This window comes from Dreissena polymorpha, chromosome 7 (genome assembly GCF_020536995.1).
Source record: "Dreissena polymorpha isolate Duluth1 chromosome 7, UMN_Dpol_1.0, whole genome shotgun sequence".
In the NCBI taxonomy this organism is placed as follows: Eukaryota; Metazoa; Mollusca; class Bivalvia; order Myida; family Dreissenidae; genus Dreissena; species Dreissena polymorpha.
In genome coordinates this window covers 86793846-86816459 of record NC_068361.1, presented here as the reverse complement: position 1 = coordinate 86816459, position 22614 = coordinate 86793846, and the positions used below count along the sequence as shown (strand labels likewise).

General features: G+C 35.7%; 2 protein-coding genes across 2 annotated transcripts in view; one reads left to right on the top strand and one right to left on the bottom strand.

Annotated features, from left to right (window-relative positions):
* LOC127837588 (uncharacterized) overlaps positions 1-22614 on the top strand; it is a 377541-nt gene that overhangs the window by 81232 nt on the left and 273695 nt on the right. The gene's annotated exons all lie outside the window — the stretch shown is intronic.
* Positions 980-4185, bottom strand: LOC127837577 (uncharacterized). Its single transcript, XM_052364822.1, has 2 exons — positions 3735-4185; positions 980-2912 (listed from the first exon to the last, which is right to left on the bottom strand). The coding sequence occupies exons 1-2, from the start codon at positions 3840-3842 to the stop codon at positions 1935-1937; spliced, it is 1086 nt and encodes a 361-aa protein (XP_052220782.1). The 5' UTR covers positions 3843-4185; the 3' UTR covers positions 980-1934.

The following is a 22614-nucleotide window of genomic DNA, read 5'->3' as shown; positions in this document are numbered from 1 at the left end:
AAGAACTGAATTCAATGTATTGATATTTGACGAAATAATAGAATTAAATAAATAATACTGAATCCAGGAAAGCCCTAATACCGCACACATGATATGTAGGGCTTACATTAAATATGACGTCACACACGTCGGGTATGCTCGTGTAACTGACATGTGTGCGCACCTGCTGCTATCCCACGCTAGCACTTGGTGGGTTACTACGTCTACCTTTTGATCTATATAAGGTACTTATTAATTCTCGATTTAAAGGCATCACCAACCAGAGCATTTTTAAGAAATATTTACTGGTATAATGTTCTTTCTCAGAGTTATGTATCGACTTATTCGCAACCACTTCAATAATCCTGAATCACGGCCTACTTAATCGTGAGGTTCCGTCACTAGGCCCGTGCGAATGTTTTTTTTATATTTAAGCCGTGCTCTGTGAAAAGGGGGTTTAGTGCATGTGCGTAAAATGTCGTCCTAGATTAGCCCGTGTAGTCCGCACAGGCGAATTAGGGACGACGCTTTCCGCTTAAACTGGATTTTTGCTTAGAAGAGACTTTCTTTAAACAGAAAACATTATAAAAGCGTAAAGTGTCGTCCCTGCGTAGCCTGTGCGGACTGCACAGGCAAATCTGGGGCGACACTTTACGCACATGCATTAAGCCCCCTTTTCACAGAGCGAGACTCATTTAAATTGTAACAAGTGTCTTTAACTGAACACATGTCCACCAGTTAATCAAGATGATTGTAAGCGAGTGTACCATTGCATAACTTAGTTAAGTACTACACTGTAACCTAACCATAATGACTCATTGTGCATCTTACAGAATACTTTCCGTGTAGCGGCTGTCGCTTACATTTGTTTATTATTCTAATTTTTTGAAAACATATGGTGGAGGTGACTGCTGTGAAGTGAAAATTACAAGATAGGAAACGCCATTGAGTGCTTATAATTAATATTTATTCAGATTGAAAATAAGAAACCTGCGTTAACAAAGTTATTTACAGCCACATTCGGAAATAGGCAAAATACCCTATTGCTCATTCTACACTGTGACAGTTTTAAAGAGGGAGCTTTAAGGGTTTTATGAAAGGTAACACGACAACATAACAAGTGTTTAACAAGAATTTTCTGAAAATATGCCAACGTAGACCCTGAAGTCTCGCTTGTCTTTATGATTGTACATGTGTGATTATATTTCAAACTGATCTTGTTTTGCTAATTGTGTACAAAACGACATGTAGATAAACATGACTAGTACGAACAAAATGCATATGTACATGTTAAAAAAATTATGTGGCAAGAACAAATACCAATAATAAAAAAGTGTAGGCGTTATTAAGCAGACAAGTCCAATATGTGAAGTACATAAACACACCAGGGTCACAAATATTCTATACTACGTTCATTTTAGCGAGCGGTTCAATTGTCTCCGATGCCACATGTTATATTAAAAACATAATTTAATGAGCATGCATGAATACGAGAGATATGAAATAATTTAATATTTATTCGCTTAATAAATACTGCACATATATTTTAAAATAATGCACCGTAAAAACCGTCTATGTGCCATTTATGACTAACTGCATTTATTTCAGTGACGTTGTGGTCTTAATTACAGCCATGATATACGTGTGATTTCTCTATTTCAGTTCATTATTACATTAACATTGCGTCAAAAATATCTTTACAATCATTAACATTAACAGAACTGCCCTCCAGGAGCATTCGTTCTCTCATATCTTCCCATACTTCCCCCAAGCGTAAAACTATGGCATTCTCAACAAAATTCGAGTCTTCCAACAGCTCATCACCATTATCATCTGTCCGTGGCTTGACTCTCGTACTATTCTCCAGCATCAGCATCTCCAACCCCATCCGTGTCTTACTGTACCACAACATCGGCTCTGGAGACGCGACGATTGCCTTTCGTATCTTCTCCAATCTAAGTATTACCCTGGGACCTTCTTCTAGCATGTCCGTGATATCTGCTACCCATCCTTAGTTCTCTCAGACCGGCATGCAGCCAGTGAAGCAAACTGTATGCACTAAAGTGTGTCTGTGTGTTACGGTCAGCTTGCCACAATACTATGTTTTTCAGTACATATGATGTAATTTCTTTATTTTTTGGTTTCAGTATATATTTGAGGATCATTTTTAGTATAACATAAACTTTCGCTTGAGTGTCATTAAGGTTGTTTATAAGTTCTGTTTCTCCGCTGTTAAAGCAAATCCTCCACTCGATGTGCTTGTTTACGCTATCCTTAAACCCTGTCGGGGTAACATAGGCTCCTACTGATACTACTTTCTTAACTATGACTGGTAACGGCCACTGGCGGGGTCTGGCAGCCCATCTTTGTAGAACACTAGGGCATAAACAGCGTAAGGCATGTACTGTGTCCGTATGTATCTTCTCGTTAATTGTATGTGGTGTTGACGGCCCCGCGCGTTTATGTTGCACCACCTGTAATCGACGATCAAATGACAGTGAAGCGGAACATTCATCTAGAAATAAACTACTGCTAAATAAAACGTCCCCATATCCATTATCACATAGCGGAGCGGTTATTATTTTCATTGTAAAATGCGCTAGTCTCTCTAGCAACAGTATGCAGTGTCCTGGATATACGCGTGTATCCATCCTGAACACGTCCATGTCCTCTGGTATGGTGTGAAGACTGATACCAGTTTCCACACAGAGGATAAAGTTCTGCAAATGTAGCATGTCATGGTCGCTTTCAAAATAGCAAGTCAACCCTTCTGCCTTGCTGCCAGCTGTGATAATAGTTTTTTCTTTCTGTCGACCAAAATACAGCTTATCCCAATCCTTGTACTTCTTAACGCGCCACTTTCTCATCTCCTCGCCGTATCCCAGCCGGGTCATTATAGTACTAATCTCCACTGACACACTTTCCACATAATTCTGAAATTATATTAACATGTTATACTATAACAGTATTATATTTCAAAATTTGTAGTAATAATAAATACATTTCCTCAGTTTCGTCATTTACATGACTTTGTCGAGAAGATTGATGGAATCGGGACAAAGTGCGTTTTTCATTTATAGCTTTAAAACAAACTAAGATCTAATAAGACTCGTGGTTATAGTTGTCTATAACAAACATTATATGTTATTTAATATTTGCGATTCACATGTGCGTTTCAATAAAAAGTCGCCAATTAATCCCGCTGAAATAATCACGTGACGTTCATATAAGAAAACATCGACACATATAGTTGCACTTATAATGAGCTAAAATGTAAGTTCGGCTGATTCTTAAAAATAGTGTGTACCATATTAAGCTAGTTAAAGATAGTATATACGTACAAAAAAATTCTGAGTCATTCTCAAAGTTTCCATATTGAATGGGTAATTATAACAGTCCTGTCTGTTACTACATCTAAAGACGCTATGAACATACTATTTGAGGGGACATTCGGTAGATATACATATGAAAGTCGGCTTAAGACTCATTTTGCACGCACAGAAATACAATAAATACCTCAGTTAAAAGACCAGCGATAGTTTATACAATATTTATGTTGTTCTGTTTCTGAGACAGGAAGAAGGGCATTAAAATTGGGATTTCGGTAATAATACGATGGAAGTAAACCTCTTACGTAAGCGCTTGAACAAATAATCAAGATAGTAATATTATTTAATAGCTATAACAAGATATAAACAGGCACTTGATTGTACGAGAAATGTTACCATTGATACACGCATTCATGACAGACTTACCTGAGAGTGACGACTGTACAGACTGCTGTGTCTGGGAACGCTTTCAGTCTCTGAATCTGTACACCCGATGCCTCCTTCTGCCATTTGTAGAATGCTGGAAGGTAGCATAAGTTTAAATTGAAAAAGACGCGATTAAATAAAAGATGGTTATATGGAAGGTAATAATATCTAAGTTTGCTGAGACTGCATGTATGTGTTTTATTAACGTTTAAATTTTGATGACCTCGCATAAAACGTCTTAAAACGTTAAAATCGCGCAAACAATCACTAGGTCGAATGGCATATAATAAACACTATGGAATACACATTGTACTATTTATAAAGAAGCATTAGAGACAACTTTCTTCCAGGTTTATATTGAGCATGTGTGCCTATGAAATACTGAAAAAGAGCTGCGTTTCATGTGCGTTTCATCAATCGAGTCAAGACAACAAAGTCCTGGACGTATCTATAAACCTGAGGTTTGAAGCCATCCGTTCGATAAAGCACAAGAAACAACATGACTTTCACATAACATAACTAACATATCCGTCTCGAATAAATAAAACTATTAACAAAACAGAAGTAAACTGTATATACAGTTTGAATGAGTGTATCTGTTAAAAATAGTCAAATGTTTTGCACTTCGATTTCAATACCCATTCAACCAAAATGATAAATTATAAATGCGTTAACAAGTACATTTTCGAGTTTAACTTACTGTTTCCTGCTACGACGATTTCATCAATATGAGAACAGTTTACAATAACCTCAAGTAAATGTCACAAGGAAACAAAATTTGAGGGATAGGTTGAATAGAAAAATCCAACCACTTTTGATGTTATTAACACTCGAAATGAATTTCCGAGTATCCATAATGAATTAGTGATTATTTAAATAGATGTGATGTAAACGATATAATTATAAAGACAAGATGAACAAACACATCACTTTGCGATGAAAATGCAAAGTGTAGCTTTAAAGGGGCGTTTTCACAGATTTTGGCATGTATTGAAGTTTTACAAAAAAGCTTTATATTGATAAATGTTAACATTGGAATTAAAAAGCTCCAGTAAAAAAAACAGGAATAAAGTTAAAAAGAGTAACCCTCAACTGAGCTCGAACCAATTACCCCTAGAGTAAAAGTCTATCGCTTAGACCACTTGGCCAACCGTCCTCTCACTTTATATTATAAGCAATCCTCGTAGTGTCACACATAAAAATACGACAACAACATAAATATCCAAATTATTTAATCGTTTGCATCAAAATACGTATATAAGTGGTTAATGGTTGAATAAAAGACTTCCGGATAGAAACAAGAATTCTCGACTGGTTATGTTTCTGTTGTATCGTGAACACGTATTTAAATTGTGTAGTTGTAACGTGTTTACATTGTGTAGTTGTCACATGTTTGTATTCATTGTGTAGTGGTCACGTGTTAAAATTATGTAGAGGTCACATGTTTTCACTCTGTAATGGTCACGTGTTTACATTGTGTAGTGGTCACGTGTTTTCAGTCATTGTGTAGTGGTCACGTGTTGACATTTTGTATGGTTCACGTGTTTACATCATGTAGTGGTCATGTGTTTACTTTGTGTAGTGGTCACGTCTTTACATTCATCGTGTAGTGGTCACGTGTTTACATTATGTACAGGTCACGTGTTTACATTCTGAAGTGGTCATGTGTTCACATGGTGTAGTGGCCACGTGTTTACATCGTGAAGTGGTCACGTATTTACATTGTGTGCAACTACATGATTGTTCTCTTAATTAGTCAAAAGTTAGAAATTTTCTTTATTATTTATAACGGCGTATAATCAATCCTGCCACTCTATTTCACTTCCTAAATGTGTTGTTCTCGTGAATCTGTGAACCTGATGGATCTTTAGCAAATAAACTATACAAAGTAGTGTAGTTTGTTACTAAATCCGAATAACGTAATGCATCTATATTCCCGTGGGTGACTTCAAACTGGAATCAAATCCGGGAATATATACTTTTATTGTAATTCATGATTCGTTACTATTTGACTGGGCAATTTAAGGTTCAGGTTACCGAGGAAGGGGGTGGTCATGGTGCACGCCCCCCCTCCTTATCTTTACCCAGACAACCCAAACCACCCCAAACCTTGTTAATTATATATGTCTTATATAAGAAATTCAAATAGAAAAAACATATATGGTTTAATAGTACCCAAGACCAATGGATAAAGGCACCGATTCTTTGCATTAAAGGGAAGGGAGGGGATGACCCCGATGGTTATTCTTATCTGATCATAATCATGAACATCCTTAAAGTGCACTATCATGGACATAGGACATGTAGAACACAATTGCGCCTTACAGATTCGCAGCAAGCAGCCTGTTGATCCATATTGTCTGAACATGCAACCGTTTTTGGAGCACCGGTGCAAGCACAATAAGTACCCTATATCGATGTATATACATGTTTGCAGGTACAATAGGTGGAACTTGCAGCTGTAAATCAAAATTACTCCCAACTGGCATGAGTCTAATGAGTTATTAGATAGGAGTGCTGGGACGCACTCCGGGTCCTGTCATAATGCAGCCTTACGCTCCGATGGACCTTAAGAACTTCGAAATACATTTAAGCCTAAGATATTATCTTGAGCATTCATTACAACGCTTTTAAAACATAATTGTGTCGTCGACTGCTTGATGTTGCTACTCAGCAAATGTGCAATTATGTTACATATATAATAAGGGCTCATTTCAAAACGGCTTATTATAATTTCACAATAATTAAGAAAAAAATATTTGAACAAATATAAAGATTGGTAATAAGAGTAAAAAGTATTTGTGGTAATCAATAATAATTTAACTTTTTCATGAATGCTGTCTGGATTTGATATTGTAACACAAAGGAAAATGTGAAATAGTATAGCGAGGTAATTGTAACCGGTTTGCACTTCCAAGAAAATATTAAATAGCCCTATTGTTTTTGCAATACATACATACATTGAATATGCCACTGATCGTCCGCCTCACAAAACGGTGAATAATGGGAGCAGTGACTTAATTGCAAATGCAAAAAAAGAACACCATAGACTACAATCTCCACGCAGAGTTGTCGTTCCTTGCTCTCACATACAACTCTGCGAAAGGCTCAGCCCTCCATTTTGTCTATAAAATAGATAAAACCGAATAAACGCATTCAACGTATATTTGATTGGATATTTAAGATCACATGCATTAAATTAAGAAATATGACTTTTAAATGTACGATAAATCGTGCAAAAACTTGCGAGTTTTAATGCAACTCTTTGGAACTAATTTATTGCCCATTTACGCAGATGGAATCATTCCACGCACTTCACAAATGTAAACAATTGAACATATTTTGTTTGAGGGACGTGAGGAATTGCTTCGACGTGTGTATGTATGTTGGTTTCTTAACATAAAATAACCATATCAATTTTATAATAATGAATTAAGACTGATATAAGATATCATGGTATGAGATGGTTTTCTTTAATGCAGTGAATGCAAAGTAACCGTCGTGCAAGAGATTGTTTAGTATTCTGTAACCTCAATGATGAACGCTTGGAATGATCATGACATAAATGAGACGCTTTCATAACAATAGTCCGTTTTGAGCCCAACACAGAGGTGAATGTAATGTAACCGTCGTGCAAGAGATTGCATAGACTATTGCCGTCATCCATCTTCATGAAACTTGGTCACAACGTCTGTCTCCATAATATATGACTATATCGGTTGAATTTAAAACTGGTTGGCGTTGTGTTTATAACACTTTTACTGGGTTGAATAAAAAAAAAGCTTGTGAACACATTCAATATTTATCGCCCATTTTTTAAAAAACTTTGCCAAACTATTTGTCCAATTGATATACCGACCTAGTTTGATACTGGATCATAAGTGATAAAAATAGGTCAAGTAAAGGAAAAAGCTTGCGAAAACAATAGAGGTCATACCCATTACACAATCTTAATGAAACTTGGTGAAAACATTTGTGCTATATATATCTCGGTCGAATTTAAAACGAGGTAGCTTAGGGTAAAAACTAGGTCACTAGGTCAAATTTTAACAAAGCTTGTGAACACTTTAGATGCAACATCCCGCTATAGTCACATAACACCGATTTTAAAAGAATTACACTGGCTCCCAGTAGAAAAAAGAATCCACTTCAAAATACTTACCAATGCGTTCAAAGCCTTAAATGGACAATCGCATGTATATCTGAAAAACCTACTTGAAGTCTACGAACCAAGGCGAAACTTAAAATCAAAGAACGAAGCGACTTCATTAGTACTTCCAACGAAGATTAAATCCGTATCATACGGAGAGCGAAGTTTCATAAACGCTGTTCCCAAACTCTGGAACACACTTCCATCAAACATTCGAGGTTCTTCAACACTGAATTCATTCAAAAAGGCACTGAAAACTCACCTCTTCCTCCAATCTTATGCAATATAATCAGTGGTTTATTCAATTCATTATATAAAATCTCAATCATCATGAACATGAATTAACCCTTTTAAAGGAAGCATGATTATTTTTTGTTGTTTTACGTGGTACTTATTGTTTAAGTTTAAGATTTTATTGTTTCAATAATTGTCTTATAGCTATACACATAGGGTAGTTTTATAGTGTCTTGTTGATCATAATAATCTATGGTTACTGTGCATGTTTTTACGTAGTACTTATAGTAATATAGAGTAGTTTTTGATCGATTTCTTTTGAAACAGTGTTGCAAAATGTATTCGTATCTGCGATACGTCAAATGTTCTTATGTAAAGCGCCTTTGAACGTGCACTCTTGCATAAAAAGGGCGCTATATAAATCCGGTATAATAATAATAATAATAACATTTTTTGTCCGATGGTCTTCAACCTTTATCTGTATATTTGTTCTAATTATTTCTCCTACAAGTGGGATATGGTACATGTCAACTGAAAACATGGCCGCCATGAGGGGTGAAGTGTTCCTTATTTATATTCGATCTTCATCAACCTTTATCTGTATATAAGTCCGAATTATTTCTCCGACACGTGGGATTTGGTATTAGGGGTGCAGTTTTCCTTAAGTGACTATATTGAAACCATTTGAACAAGCCAGAAGTCGCGTGCTTTACCTACTGAAACGTGCTCAGAATATCAAAACTTGTGTTCTTATGTTATGCTTCATTGAGCAACAAAAGACTGTAAGAAAAACTATTATTCAGTAATTGATAAGAAGCCCCGTCTGTTTCTATAAGAAAATGACTGTCACGGACCTCAATCTACCGTTTCATATTCGAATCATAAAATAATTTAAATAAATCTGCAAAAATAAATATTTTCCGCACTTGGCTAACCAGTATGTGCTTATGTTTGCAATTTTTGTAAAATGGAAAGTTGGTCTTTCCGGGAATGATTTTAAGCTTTTGTGGAAACGCCAGGATCCATATACGCGTATCTACATTTATACCAATACATTTTGTTTTCTTTTGGGCGGCACCACGCCGGGTATGCGGATACTTTGATACCAGATGGCACTTCGATACCAGATCACAACAAAAGCCACGCGAGAGAGGTGAGTTCTTCAAGTTTTTTTGCATTTATATTCCGTTCATTTGGCTTTCAGACACGTAACAGTGTTTGGTCGATTAATGGTATAGTACTTCGTATTGGGGAACAAGAAATTCGTGGAAAAAAGTGGATTATAATTTAAAAAAAGTTAAAATTCCATCGATAATCATCATGAATTCGATGATCAGCACGTATTTCAACAAAATAAAAATATTTGGAAATAGATAAAGAAGTGCCAACTAATCGAAATAAAAGACCAATATGTCCATTAATGTTACAACATGTTAAAGTTTAGTTAACTAACGTATTTAAGGAAATTCAAATGTTTTAAGAGTCGGATGCCAAATTTTCATAAACACTTCGTTTACCGATCATCTCAAGGACAATGGCACTTCGATTCCAGATTAGTCGACACTTTTTACCAGATATTACACACTCTATTTAGTGAAGCAGAAATGCAGAATTCACTGTGGAATACTGTTATAGTAAGCCGGCAACACATAAAAAGTATGTACTGACGTAAATTAAAAACGAATATCGGAAACATGTTCTTATCCCTTTGGAATATGATAATGATTTTGTATAAATGTGAAAGACACGTGAAACTAATTCGATATGTCTGATGAGTACAGTCTGTATGAGTCACCCAACAGCTGGATTCGCATAGTACACGAGCTTAAACTTTTTAAAATTACATTTAAAATGTTACTCATCAGACATATCGAAGATGGTAATTTAAAATGATTTAACCTCGTGTACTAAGTAATTTTAAATCACATTCTTTTTAGCGAAACGGCTGATCTAAAGCATGTACATTTATGTCTTAATGAAGGTACTAAGGCCATTTAATTATATACTAGATAGCGTGTCATGAAACATCACTCTGCTAAAACTGCACTTTAGACCTAAATTTCAGCAGCGATGCAGGTCCTAAATTCTATTGGCTCAATGCCAGTAAAAGAAGCAATAATGGTACAGGCGGTCGATTTAATCACACGATAGTGGTGTCAAAGTTGTGCATAACCGTCGTTGTTATAATTATTAACACAACACATTCTGTATTCAAACTTGGATAAAAGTGTCATTATTATATATTTCAGGATGAGCTAATCGGAGCTAATGAATGCCGCCGACGGCTCGTTGTTAGACATTAGTTTAGAAGAGGAGTTGTCTACTAGCGAGCGGTTCTCGTGTGGAATTTGTGAGGCCAGTTATGCTAGGAAAGCCAACTTGAAGCGCCATTTAAAGACACACGAGGATGGATGCATAAAGTGCTCAGTGTGCACTCAGCTCTTTAAGACTGAGGAAGATAAAAGAAAACACATCGAGGTGAAACATAGCCCTATCATGTGCGAAAGCTGTGGAAAGATTTGTTCATGATGCGATTCTAACGAGCACCCATGACAGAGGATTTTATGAAGAACAAATGTGTATTTGACGCTTTAAGACCCCTTGCTCCCCTTATCTAGAGACCTGCTATAAGTTCAATTGAACACAGTCGTGTTGATCTACATGATCCGTTGTATTTTCAATACTCTTAATCTCAATTTACCACTTAAAAACAAGTTGATTATTTAGACACTTATTTTCGGTCGTCAATTGAAATAAATTACTACAGAAATAAGCATTTGAATATTATTTAAAATTTGCACTTATAATATTAATTATATGAATTAATAATTATACGATTTTTGAAAACGAACATATGGTTATATTTTACATGTGTATGTAATTACGCGCTTGACAATGCAAATGTATTCGTACTTCAAAATGTTTGGTTAGAATAGCCATAATATACATAAATGCATTTCAGGTAGAAGATAAAACTCGGTTATCAGAGTGTCCGATTTGTTGAAATTATCTGTTATCCGAAGTGCCCTATATCGGGAATCAAAGTGTCCGCAACTGCATGCATACCACCTATTAAAACATGCTCTATCTTCGTTTATATTTCATTGAATACTATCAAAATTTCAGTATTTGAAGCACAGTGATTACTCTACATGCTGAAATATCAAACAATTTATTGCAATATTTCTAAGTAGTTTTATTTTGTTGAAATGTTTACTGTTCATCCAGTTTATGCTGTTTTCCGACCGATTTTTCTATTTTTTGGGGAAAAATCTACCATTCTTCCGTGATTTTTTTCTTTCTAAAAGAAAAGGATTTACCATTTATAAACTCGACCATTCGCCTTGTCTTAAACACTAATCTTTATGATCTAACTTAAAAAAAACTGATGAGCTTACCTCTCGCGCGTGACTTTTGTTGTGATCTGGTATCGAAGTGCCATCTGGTATCAAAGTATCCGCATACCCAGCGTGGGCACAGTTGAACCAGATGTTGAATTCCATGATCATCCTATGAAATTAGTTGAAAAATCCGCATTAGAAAATTTAGTGCTGAATCATATTTAAGAAAATCTTCGAAGCTTGGCTTTGAGTTGTTAGAGGACATTATTAAGTGGTTTGCACGTAAATAATTGATAGACAAGTGGGATAGTGGGGACTGAGCACATGCAAATTAAGAAACATTATACATGTACTTCTACTTAAAACAATGACGATTATTTCTGAGAACACTTATAGCTCGAGAAAACGAAACGCCATCAAAATAGATTGCGTTGAAGACGAGTTTCGGTTAAATACGGAAAATAATTTAAAATATTTGTATAAGTACAACAATATTCGGTCCAATCATATAGACGTCAATCACTTCAAGTGGCCTTTTCACAGACTTTGGCATGTATCGTAGTTTGTCGTTAAATGCTTATATTGATAAATGTAAACGTTGGATCTAAATAGCTCCAGTAAAAAAAAAACAAGAATACAATTAAAGTAAGAAACAAAGTAACCCTCATTTGGGCTCGAACCAATGACCCTGGAGTAAAAGTCTATCGCTTAGACCACTCGGCCGTTTGTGCTCAGTCAATGAGGGATGTATTCTATACTTTATATAAGCAATCCTCGAAGTATCTCAAAATAGTATCTCCAAATATAACGACAACAACAGAACTCCAAAGTACTCAATCGTTTTTCGTTGAAACGCTTTATAAGTTTCAGGTTTTTAAATCGTCAGAAGATGCATATAATGGATATTTTAGAGCATGGTAATGTTCAGTATTACTGTTTCCTCACAAATATCATTACTGCAACGAAAATTTGCGAATCCGAAACATTTTTTTTTAATTTTGTCAATTTACCAAAACGTGAAAAGGCCCCTTTAAGTGGTTTGCAAGTAAACAATTGATAGACATCATGTGGTATCTTGGAGAATGAGTACATGCCAATTAAAAACATAATACTTCTACATTAAACAATGACGATTATTTCGTAGAACACTTATAGCTCAAGTATACGAAACGCCATATAAATAGATTTAATGGAAGATGAGTTTCGGTTTAATACGGAAAATAATATAATATATTATATGTTCATAAGTGAAACAATATATTGCCCAATCCTATAGACGTCAATCACTTAATGCAACAATCCAAACCACTTTATGTCGATGACATCAATCGACATGACTCATGTAATTATTCACTAAGCGCGTGATTCGTGTGTGCGCATGCACAGGTCGTCAAAACTTGAAAGCTTATTTCATACAATTATGGCCGCTCGGCATTCCTACTTTTTAAAATTTCATTGACACGTCAGCACATCCCGTTTGGGGTTTGCTGGTTCCATCTAGGATTCCCTAAATGCATGCGTAATGTCATGCATGTTGCTACCGAAACTAGTTCGTAAAAAATGGCCGGTCTATTTCATGTACATTTCAATAGTTTCACAAATTATCAATCATTAAAAACAATAACTATATGACTGTTGCGTTATGAGTTATATATTTATAATAAAGAGCAACAACAACATTAAACCCGTTTCACTTAGTAGAAAATAGGCCTATATAAATGTGATACTCTGCATATATTTTTATATAGACAATCATATTGAATTACCGAACAATTCGTAAGTACTTGTATCGAGATGTTTTACTTTTTATAAAACTTCATTAATTATTTCGAAATTTCGTTGATTGAACACAGCGGATGAACACGACCGCATGCGTCTGCGTTAGATTAATTTGTACTTCACAACCCGTGGAATGTTATCTAAAGAGACATGGTTCGTATGGCATTATTGGTTTGATACATGTGGTGAATAAACGAACGAACGGGCGAACGAATGAATGAATCCGATTTATGGATTATTGCATCGCAAGGGACAAGTGATTGACGATGGTATATATATGCCTCGTTCTGGGAAAACTGGGATTAATGCATGTTCATAAAGTCATCCCAGATTAAACTTCCCACCTAAACTTGATTTTTCTCTTAGAAGAGCATTCCTTTAAACGAAAAATACAATAATAGCGGAAAGCCTCGTCTCTGATTAGCTTGTGCGTACTGCACAGGCTAATCTGGGAGGACGTTATAAGCACGTGCAAAAAGCCCAGTTTTCCCAGACATACGCCCATATAATTTAGTATCGAAAAGATCTAATGGGATTTTAAAGAGAAATTCACAGAGTAACATAAATGTATGTACATTTTAATAATGTTACTATGTTCGGTAGTCTTGCGCTGTGATCCAGTTTCTGTCATGCATCGCATGGCGCTTAATACGTTTACTTAAGTTAATTTTAAATCCTCAAGCGGCTGTGTGATATTTCTTAATAGCAATTTAGTTGAGGACACACGTGTGGCCCACAGCACTTCACATTTTAGCTTTGCGCAGAGATTTCACTGGAACCAGCATAACTGGATCATATTGTATATGAGCATGAAACGAAAGCTCGGCGTGGAGATTGCTAATTCCCAGGTGAACTTACAATAACAAGGTCACAATTAATGTATATCTTTATTTAGCCGCAATCGTGAGTGGTTTAGCCGATGACGATCCAACTCTTCGTGCGCTCTGTGGATCCTCGTGAAGCCCCCAATTGTCGTGTGGCGCACGTGCTTCTGCACCCGGCTAATGATTGGTCCGCACTTTTAGGGGATTCCTGAAACCAACCAACCAGAGCATTCAAATCATAACGAGAGTTTTTTTCGACCAGGTAAATGAACCAGAATGCAACTTGACAAGAGCAAATAACAATGGATTCTAAAGACGTGTACCAATGTTTAGTGAATTGTAAGTTTTGTATAACGATTGTTTTCTGTAACAATTATTGGTATGCAGTCAACATACACTGATATAAGTTTGTAAGACAGTACATGCAGATTTAAACCGTGCATGGTAAATTTTAACGCCAAATAAATAAAGTCGTAAACATTGTTAGAAAATAATGAAATTACAATTTTAATTCAGGTGACAGATTTGAGTTTGCATAAAATAGCCCTTTAGAGGCCAGTGCAAACGGACACATGACGATAAAAGACGCGATGGTAACGCATTCTAGTTCAATATCCGTGGTTTTATGGTCGCGGCTAGATTACACCAATTCCCATAGCGTCCCATTTTAAAAGTGCAAACTTTGCCTTTCCCATACAGCAAATTGCCAAAGCATTGCATCATTTTTAGGATGGAACAATAACTGCAATACAAATGTTTCCACCTTGCAACTTGTAAGAAGTAAATCTTGGCAAAATGCACAGTGTTTCGTAAGTGTTATGTGGACATAAGACCCATATTAAGATAGCCTCTGTCCTAAGGCATTAAAGTACTCCAGACATATATAGGATATTGGGAAAAACGGAAGACATTTTATACATTGTTAAATGGCTTTTATTCAAGAAGACCAAATGAATTTTGTAGAAATAGTTACATTCTATTGGACCTTGGATTTATTGTGATTTAATCTCAATCAGGTCCATAAACGTGCACAAGATTGAGTGGTTAGATTAACCACACCAAGCTGGTCTTTTATATTTAAAATGCTGGTGTGTAACATTTTCAAAATCCGTCTATAAAACTCGTGTTATAATGCCAATTAATGGTCGTTTCTGGTGTTTGACCAGCTCCTATGTGTAAGAGGTCCGGTGATTTTTTTACCAATATTTACAGCCTCTTTAAAGTCTGTTTTCAAATTGCAAAAATAAAAAAAGGCTGTTCCCCATGGCAAAAGGTAACTTTTTTCCCAAAAAATCTGACAAAAAAGTCCCCCAAAAATATGCCAAACTTTTCCAATAAACTTAATCTGATTCATGACAGGCATTGTCCTTTAATTCTGGGTTTAAGGAGCCACATCAAAGGAATGTCTATTTCTCTGCGGCTCGATTTGTCATTGTCGGCTCGGGTACTACTTAAATGTGTCTTGTTCTGAGAAAACTGGGCTTAATGCATGTGCGTAAAGTGTCGTCCCAGATTAGCCTGTGCAGTCCGCACAGGCTAATCAGGGACGACACTTTCCGCTTAAACTAGATTTTCGGTAAAAAGAGACTTGCTTTAAACGGAAAATACCATTTAAGCGGAAAGTGTTGTCCCTGATTAGCCTGTGCGGACTGCACAGGCTAATCTGGGACGACACTTTACGCACATGCATTATGCCCAGCTTTCTAAGTATACTTAAATGTACCCCGGGTATGAAAAATATACTAAAATATACCAGGTCAATTTAGGCTGTACCAAAGTTTGATTTGGTCATAAATTAAGATGTCGTAAAATGCGCTCAGTATAGGAAACAAAAATCTCTTCAAACAAAACCAGACCCTATACATACTTTTCAGCTTGGCTGTTTTCGGAGAAAACCTGAGGTATTGTCATAGCCAGCTCGTCCTGTCGTGTCCGTCGTCGTGTCGTCCGCATCGTGCTAAAACCTTAACATTTTGTCAAGGTTTTGAACATTGGCTCTAAAATCAAAGTGCTTCCACCTACAACTTTGAAACTCTATATGTAGCTGCATCTTGATGAGTTCTACAAGACACACCCATATTTGGGTCACTAGGTCAAAGGTCAAGTTTTATTTTCTTCAAAAATGCACCCGCAGCCGAGCGTGGCACCTGTTATGCGGTGCTCTTGTTTCAGTATAGTTTCGATAATATTAAGGCCATTTTACAAAATATGGACATGAATATGAACATAATTTATTTGAAAAAAAAGCCTACAACAACCGTTTTAGCGGTAGACTATTCCTGGCTATGTTTTAGTATAGTTTTTGTACCTGGGGTACATTTAAGTAGTGCCAGAGCCGACAATGACCATTCGAGCGTTACCATGTTATACATACAATGTTTATCAACAGCTTTCTTAATTACTGCTTTCAGACACCGATATTTTATTATTATGCCCCCCTTCGAAGAAGAGGGGGTATATTGTTTTGCTCATGTCGGTAGGTCGGTCCATCCGTCCGTCCACCAGATGGTTTCCGGATGATAACTCAAGAACGCTTAGGCCTAGGATCATCAAACTTCATAGGTACATAGATCATGACTGGCAGATGAACCCTATTGATTTTCAGGTAAATAGATCAAAGGTCAAGGTCACAGTGACTCGAAATAGTAAAATGGTTTCCGGATGATAACTCAAGAAGAAGAGGGGGTATATTGTTTTGCTCATGTCGGTAGGTCGGTCCATCCGTCCGTACACCAGATGGTTTCCGGATGATAACTCAAGAATGCTTATGCCTAAGATCATGAAACTTCATAGCTCTATTGATCATGACTGGCAAATGACCCCTATTGATTTTTAGGTCAATAGGTCAAAGGTCAAGGTCACAGTGACTTGAAACAGTAAAATGGTTTCCGGATGATAACTCAAGAATGCTTACGCCTAGGATCATGAAACTTCATAGGTACATTGATCATGACTGGCAGATGACCCCTACTGATTTTCAGGTCACTAGGTCAAAGGTCAAGGTCACAGTGATTCATTAATTGTGTTTGTCCAAAACTTTAATCTTGTTTAAAGTTTTGCAATATATAAAATGGTTTCAGGATGATAAATCAAGAATGCTTACGCATAGGATCATGAAACTTCATAGGTACATTGATCATGACTGGCAGATGACCCCTATTGATTTTCAGGTCACTATGTCAAAGGTCAAGGTCACAGTGACTCGAAACAGTAAAATGTTTTCCTGATGATAACTCAAGAATAATAAGGCCTAGGATCATGAAACTTCATAGGTACATTGATCATGGCTGGCAGATGACCCCTATTGATTTTCAGGTCACTAGGTCAAAGGTCAAGGTCACAGTGACAAAAAACGTATTCACACAATGTCTGCCACTACAACTGACAGCCCATATGGGGGGCATGCATGTTTTACAAACAGCCCTTGTTATAATTTGATAGATGGAAACTGCTGGTTGGAGAGTTGTGGTCGTGATTATTTTCAATGCTTTTCTAGATTTCTCATAATGTAGCAAAGTATTTGAAAAAAGCTCAATAAATTGTAAACTTGAGCTTTTCCCGTGAACTTTGATACTAATACTCCATAATGACGTCACACAGTATGTCTGTAGAAGGGGCGCCTAAAGGGCAATTAAGTAGCACTAATTGATGCAAGTAACGCAAGTAGTGGCCGTGAGCTTCCCCCATAATGAGCCCCACTTGCATTGGGCATTTTCTGTAGAATGTTGAATTAATAACCATACTTTTTTGATGTTACCTTGGCGATTTTCAAGATTCCCCCGTGTATAAATTTCCAGTTTTTGAACCTTAAATATCAAAAACGTTAATAAATAAAAAAACAACTTTTTCGATTTGTTTTTGTACACTGAGAATTGAAAGGTTTCTAAATGATATGTGTAAACTATACATCATAATATAGATTTTAAGCTGTGTAATAGACAAATCACAACCAGTACTAGTTTACGACCACTACTCACTAACCAGTATATCATGATAATTATTAATGGAATCATTATTATCTTTAAGTACACATTCGAACTGGTAAATAATTATAAAAAAAAAACAATAAAGTAAACCTGTCAATACTGTACTGAGTAGCAGACACAGAGTCAGCCTCGTATTCTGTCCCATCTCGTTTACGCCCAGCTAAAAAAGAAAATATGAATATTCTTTATAATATTAAAACATTTTCAAATTTGGCAACTTTAATATTATGTTTAGAATACTCACAGACACCTTTTCTATTTTAAAAATAATTTAGCAATCTAAAAAATAGGTCAAATTTGAAGGCTTAGATCGTTTTCTAAATTTTGTCAAAAATAATTGGGTTTGCGGCAAGAAAATAAGGTCGGTCGGAGAAGCTGTAACAATAAATTGTTTGGTCTAATTCATAAATTGTTTGTTTTTGGGGAGAGGGGGGTGGGGTACAAATTCACTTATCTCTCTATTGTCACAATTTGAAATGTGAGACCAGGTAGAAGATCGCCATTTTTGACTAAGGCAAAATATCTCCAGGTACAGAAAAAAACTACAGATAGAAATATCTATGATAATTTCATCAACAAATCTTACTATATGTTTGGCATCGTCGGAGTGAAACTTTAGGTTTCATAACACTTGTCACCGTTTTGATAAATGATGTAATTTTCAATCAATCTGATTACGGGCAGGATTTGAATAGTTGTCAATTTCATAAGTTGTAGCTCTGTATAGAGGAAGCTTATTCTTTACATTTTACTAACAGCAATGCCTTCCAGATAACGTTTCACCAGTCCAGTATAATATTGTACAATGTTGTCAACTGCTGTTGGGTGCGGTCTAAGAGTGAGAATCAGGGCACATTTGTTCAGCCTTGTTTCTTCCCTGAAGAGGACTTTTATCTGCGTGTGGTAGCCGATGGCAGGGATGGCTCGAACATCGGTCATCCACATGAGCACATCTTGTGGCTTCAGGGTGAAGTAATTCACCGTTGCAGAAGATCCTGAAATGATAAACAACATATGATTAATAATACATTTTAAAAAGAAAAACACTCTCACCAAAACCTCTTTCAAGATGTTGTCACTTGTATTACAAAGCACGAGTCATCTTTATCTGAATCACTTTGTAAATTATTTTACTCCTTTAGCCTGATTAATGCATTGAGATGTCATTTACAAATCTTGTCCATGCTTCTCAGACAGCTTCTCAGGAGCTGTTTAATCCGGGGAGACTTTACTTGTCCATGTGTACTCCAATAGCTTATATTTTTCCTTCCTGTCTGGACCGAAATTGAGAAAATTTCTCGATATATTATGGCTTTTAGGTTAATAGATATCGGATATCAAATTGTACACAATTTTTCATGGCTGAATGAGGTAAGGCAATATCTCTCATAGTTTATAATGTAAATCAATTTCTGTTAATTCATTTGAACAGGTGAGGTTTAAATATTTAATATACATGTCTCAAGCAGCAGTATCATACATATTGTCAGCCAAAAAAGTATGCTGACTGTGAACATAGCAAACAAAATAATTAGACTAAATAAAAGAAAGATAAATGGATGATTTTATGTCTATGTCCCCTACCACTATAGTGGAGGATATATAGTTTTTGCCCTGTCTGTTGGTTTGTTGGTTTGTTGGTTTGTGTGTTTGCGTCAAACTTTAACATTTGCCATAACTTTTGCAATATTGAAGATAGCAACGTGATATTTGGCATGCATGTGTATCTCATGGAGCTGCACATTTTGAGTGGTGAAAGGTCAAGGTCATCCTTAAAGGTCCTAGTTCAAATATATATATATATATATATATATATATATATATATATATATATATATATATATATATATATATTCAAAGCGGCGCAGAAGGGGACATAGTGTTTCTGACAAACACATATCTTGTTTAGTTATATTTTGTCGCTTGAAGAAATTTGCGGAAGCCTTGTACTGTTTTTTCATCATAATGCCTTCGGTTGCCTTCTGGGTACTTGAACTGCAGCAGATCTCGAACTGATGCTGCAGTAACCTCCTTCTTTCTGCCACTCAGAAGGAGGAAAGCCTCATCTTTGTCGAGCCGCAAGAAGTCAAAAACCTAGTGCGTCTGCAGACATTTAAATTTTAAAACAAAAGCAATGTACAGTCTAGTATTAAAAAAACTATCCATGCACAAGTACGTGTACAAGACTTTGATGTCATATTTAAGGAAAAAAAATCCTGTAATTTTACCCCATTTAGAATATTATAGCTAAGACTAACTACTGCATTGCAGAAGTGCTTAAACATTGTAAAAATAGTGATCCAAAATTATGTAGGCTTTTGTTTCTTTGTTTTAATCAAGTATTCTGGGTAGAATTGCTGCTTGTTACTCGAAATCCTATCTGTTTTAGTTATGGATATCAGATAAAAGCTGTCGATTATATGACGTCAAACGGCTTTATCAAAAGTCCTACAAAATATCATGTGTTAGTGCAAATAAGGCAAAAATGTAGGGAACTATTAAACCTTATGTGTCATGGAAAGTTGTTTTTGTAATGATAGTTACACTTATTTTTTGATGGACAATTAAATTCAATATCCCTGCGAGTTGAATTTCATGAATTCATAAATGATTCATGACCTTTGCAAACAGTTCATGAACAGCTCATGATAACTTCTTGAAATTGATGAGAGCAAGTTCATGAACTAACGTTAATGAATGATTCATGAACACACATTCGTGCACTCGTTAAGAGTGGTTCATGAACAGGACGGTTTAATAATGAAATCAAGAAATATTAATGATTTGGTTCATGACCTAATGATGAACGATCTATACATCTTAAAAGATTATGTGATTCATTAATTGACATGTTTGACTTTGTTTTAAAGAACAAATGAGGGTTTTTTCATGAATCTGAACAATGTATATGATTTAACAAAAAAATGTGAAATATTCCCCATTTTGTTAAATAATTGATCGAAAACTTTTCATGAACTTAAACTAAGTGTGTGGTTCAAAAAAGGTATATTGAATAATTTTGCCTTTTTTAAGAACTAATGAAGAACGTTTTATGAATCCGAAGAATTCAAAAAGGATTCATGAAATATTCTTGACTTGGTTTATCGAAAAAAAACTATACATGAGCCTGAACTATTCAAAAGGGTCATGTGCAATAAAAGGTCAAATCAAGTATGTTAAGCCTTATGGAAAGCCATTTTTGTTAGACCAAGATATGAATATTTGACACAGACATATCCTATCACTACATTAAATGTACACAAGGTAATATGAAGTGACACATATTTATTTAAATACTGCATGTCCATGTCTGTTCTGTCTTTTAACAACAAAAAATCATCATTATGTTCTGCATTGGTACATACATAAAATAAGATTTCACAAACATTACCAGCTAAACCAACATATGTTGTTTCTGTGGCTAAAACTGGGAAAAAACATGTTTGCCAGCTAGAGATCATTTAACGGATGTGTCTGCTTTTAATCCAAGCCCTCTACAATAGCACACGCAACTTTTGAACAAAGTACATAATATTGCACCCATCCCATGTTGTTGTTGTCATAAAGAACAACAGTAAAAGTTCGCTTTTTATCCTTGCATTTGTAGCAGCATGAAATTTTCTTCCATTTATCATAATTCTATCTGCTTGTTTTATGCTTGTCAAATTTGCAATACCAAGTTCATCCCTTATTTCCTCGGAAAGGACACCCCTTTTAATATCCTTTAAGCCACCAGTAACACCACAGTTCATTGCTTCATGGGTGACTTTCCACATCGTTGATTTATCTTTTTTAACCCTACGTTATGAAGATGTGCTCGACATTCCTGTATTCTCATTACTTGCTTTATAACATTGCTAGAACCATGCACAGTTTGAAGCAACAAAGAATTGCAGTCTTTAAATGAAAACTATCCACATGCCCAGAGAGGCCCAAGCATTTTAACATAAAATATTAAGTTAGCACCAGCATTATGGACATTAATTCCACAAGATCCTCTTCGATAGAGTTTCTCAAAAGATTAGTAAACCTTATTCAACAGCAATTGTGCTGTTTCTAACGCGGGTTGTGTGTTGTTATTACCTAGTAAAATGTATATAGCTTCTGAAAGACGGGCAAAATGTTCAAGGTAGTTATTAGGGAGAACACCAATAAAACAGGGCAGTCAATAGTACAATAGCAAACTTTACATCAAAGTTTCTTTAAAATGGCAGTAATGTTTTTTCCAAGACTCTTGGCAATCTCTCCATAAGGGGGTTTGATATTTTGAATATTTGGTGAAATATTTGGTAAATCCTTACCAATAATATATTCCTAACTGCTTTCGGTAGGAAAAAAAACATTAACTCAACAAAAGTTGGGTTATACCGAGTAAAATCCCATGCATAGTATCAGGTATAATTCCTTCCACCAAATCCAGAGATAGAAGTGAAGCTAAGCCAGACACACCTTTAAAACCTTTGATTCGCTGTTTTCAGCAGCGTTTTGTATGTTGGTTTTAACTGTTGTCTGTCTCTCAATGGATAAGTGTGTTCAGCTCTATAAGGGTAGCATCTTGAGTAGCCC

What these genes read in the sequence shown, in the direction of transcription:
- LOC127837577 (XM_052364822.1), bottom strand. Translation starts at nt 3,842, where the DNA reads ATGCTACCTTCCAGCATTCTACAAATGGCAGAAGGAGGCATCGGGTGT. An exon ending in TGTACAGTCGTCACTCTCAG is followed by an intron (nt 2,913 to 3,734) that starts GTAAGTCTGTCA and finishes ATATAATTTCAG; the next exon opens with AATTATGTGGAAAGTGTGTC.